This window comes from Phanerochaete carnosa (genome assembly GCF_000300595.1).
Source record: "Phanerochaete carnosa HHB-10118-sp unplaced genomic scaffold PHACAscaffold_116, whole genome shotgun sequence".
Classification (NCBI taxonomy): domain Eukaryota; kingdom Fungi; phylum Basidiomycota; class Agaricomycetes; order Polyporales; family Phanerochaetaceae; genus Phanerochaete; species Phanerochaete carnosa.
This window is the reverse complement of record NW_006767743.1, coordinates 4,654-7,577: the sequence shown is the minus strand read 5'-3', so window position 1 is coordinate 7,577 and position 2,924 is coordinate 4,654. Positions and strand designations below refer to the sequence as shown.

The 2,924-nt window shown below is 48.0% G+C and overlaps 1 protein-coding gene across 1 annotated transcript; it reads left to right on the top strand.

Moving 5' to 3' along the window:
* Nucleotides 1-519: 519 nt before the first annotated feature.
* On the top strand, nucleotides 520-2,715 carry PHACADRAFT_202096 (uncharacterized protein; the record flags this gene model as incomplete). The annotated part of the gene is made up of 4 exons (XM_007402351.1): nucleotides 520-543; nucleotides 1,036-1,713; nucleotides 1,944-2,432; nucleotides 2,485-2,715. The coding sequence occupies 4 exons, from the start codon at nucleotides 520-522 to the stop codon at nucleotides 2,713-2,715; spliced, it is 1,422 nt and encodes a 473-aa protein (XP_007402413.1).
* Nucleotides 2,716-2,924: the final 209 nt, after the last annotated feature.

The following is a 2,924-nucleotide window of genomic DNA, read 5'->3' as shown; positions in this document are numbered from 1 at the left end:
GAGTGTCTCTTTAATGGCCCACGTTCTCAGGATGAAAGGGTCTGTGGGAAGACGGTGATTTGAGGGTCAAGACAGAATCAGATTATGAGCTGAGGAATACCAAGGGTGTGATTGGACAGAAATAAATTCTCACCTTTGCACTGGCTGCAAAGTTTTGTTTTCGATGTGCATTTAGGATTTTGCGTGTGTGTTCATGCACTTTTGTGCATGTTCGTGCGTGATGATACGCGTTTGGTCACTAACGTGCGCCATCGTGCACAAAAGCTCACGTTTGTGCACTTTCGTGCACTTTTGCGCACGAAAATGTGCATCTGATGAACTATGTATTCATTTTGTCACAGTTTCATTTTGGCTAGGTGTTAATCTTCGTGTGCCTTCTCGCACTTTTGCGCACTTTCGTGCACTCAACGATTCAAATGGGATGCATAATCAAGAAAATGAAAGCCTATTGCTAACTTACACCAAACTGAACAATAAAATGAATGCATGAACTATGAAGGTTGCTATTGGACAAAAAAAATGAATTTGGAACTGGCGCAGTCTGTATGTACAGTTTGGCAGACAAAAGTGTGTCAGAACTGGGCAATTACGTCATTGCCCTATACGGACTAATGGGGATATCATCACATGATCCCTCTATTATCTTGTAGTAATACGACATCTGATTACTCATGCTTAGTATACATGCTTACGCTTACAGTACCATAGGTCTTGTAGCAGTATCAGAGGTCCCGACTCACATGTATATATACTGGCCCTGTAGCACAGAATAAAGCAAGAGTTCAGTCGCACTTTCACAGGTTATGAGCCCCGGCCTCACGGCCACTCTACCCCCACTTTACTAGTCTCATTGCTGAAGAAGACCCCTCGGGAAACCTTGGTCCCCTTCACCCAGTTTAAACAAAGTTTATCCACGCAGTTTACGAGTAAGTCTCGTTGCATGCTAGTGGCAGACGGAGCGCTCATCGCGTTCATTCCTGCATTAATCTAGTGCCAAAGGATTTGCCCGCTTGTCTCTCTCACTCCGTTTTCCAGCAGTACAAGCACTCCGCCGGCTACGCGCCTGCCTCTGGCAACGCCAACGACCCCGTCGAGACCATCCCGTACGGTAAACGCCGCGGCAAAGAACTACGCCCACCGACTCCAGCGCTCACTCTTCCGTTCCCTCTGAACTCACACGAGGGCAGGCGCCTACGTCGCGAACAGTTCTGCGAGCGCTACGCGATCAACAAGGCTGACTTTGAGCAGCGTCTAGCTGCACGTGAAATTCAACAGGCGCGTGAATGGATCCTTGCTGGTCCGTCAAAGCCGACATTTGAGCAGCGTCTAGCTGCCATCCCACCGGCGACACATACACCGATCGCCCCGAAGCCGATACTCATCGACTTCAACAAGCACACTCCCACCGACCTTGTCTGCATCTTCACACCAAAGTTCGATGGCATGCTCAAACACCTCGACGTCTTCGAGACTCTCGAGCTTGACGATCTCAACTCCGACCAAGTCCGCAATCTCCGCCGACTCATCGAACAGCTTACGCGCATCAAGCACTGCCTAGCGGACTTCTGTAACATCGTCAAATATGAGGAGTGGCGCAAGTGGGAATTAGGGTGCAAAGAAATAGGGGATATCTTGTTCAAAGGGCTACGCAAGAACAAAGCCCGGATTGTACAAGCGCTCAGTGCAGTTTACGTGAACGGATATTTTGACGTGGTTAGGTTTTACGAGAACAAGTAGATACTTTGTATACAAATGCTATTGTAACAATCACAAAAAAGTTCTACTTGGAAACTTGACTACTGTGTGTTTATTCCTAAGCGACAACAAGCGTCGTAGTTTAACTGGTTCTTTCGTCCAATCCCAACTCTATCCACCTCTCGGCTAAATCAGCTTAGCTGGGATAAGTGGTTCGCTCAACAGCGTTCACAATCACTACCTCTCAGGAGACAAATACAGTACCTGAAACTGTAGAGACAAAACAGGAAACCGTCGCGGAATTCAGACAGCAACTGAATATCCAAGAAGATGACACACCGTGGGAATCATTGACAGATTACGAGAAATACATCGAAGTTCTCTTCACCCCACAATACTTCAATTACATAGAAGATACGCACGGTCCACCGACATATGAAGCATCTGCTAAGTTAGTCAACCCAGATGACGACATAATCTATATCTTCTTTCCAACAACCTCCAATACATATTCGGAACCCTACGCCTGTTATCTCACACAGGATAACATCGAGGTTGATCTATACTACAAACCGATCAATCCAGTCTACAACCTCAAATTCTTGGAAGAAGATTGGGAATCACTTCGAGCGACACGAGCCGAATCATACGAGCTCGATCTCAGTGAATTCTTTTACGACGTCGGGTCAACTTCAAAGGAACGTGAAACACTCTACACATACACTCGCCTCCTCTTTGTACACGATAACAATGTCATCCTCTTCTGACCCGACCAAGCTCACTACCCAGACCATTCCGCAATTCGACGGAACCAACTATAAAAAGTGGTCCGACGCAATCCGAGCCTTCCTGCGTTACCAGGGCGTCTGGTACTTGGTCCAGGGATACGGTTTCACAGCGACCGTACCAGTCCCTGGTCTTGCCAGACCAATAGCTGCAACAGGTACACCCACGGCTACGGAAATTGCAGCTCAAGCTGCATGGGATGAGAAAAATGACAAGGCGCTGGGCATCATCTAACTCTACGTCGCGCAGAACCTTCGTCATCTCGTCGATGACAAGTTCTTGGCCCTGGACGCATGAACCGCAATCAAGGCCGGCTACGAGAAACCTGGAGTGGTAGGCGCATTCGTCACCTTCCAGAAGCTGTTCATGCACAGCTCTCTGACAGCTCCGCACTTGGTCCGCAACTTGACGCGCTCACAGAACAGTCCAACCAAGGTCAACGC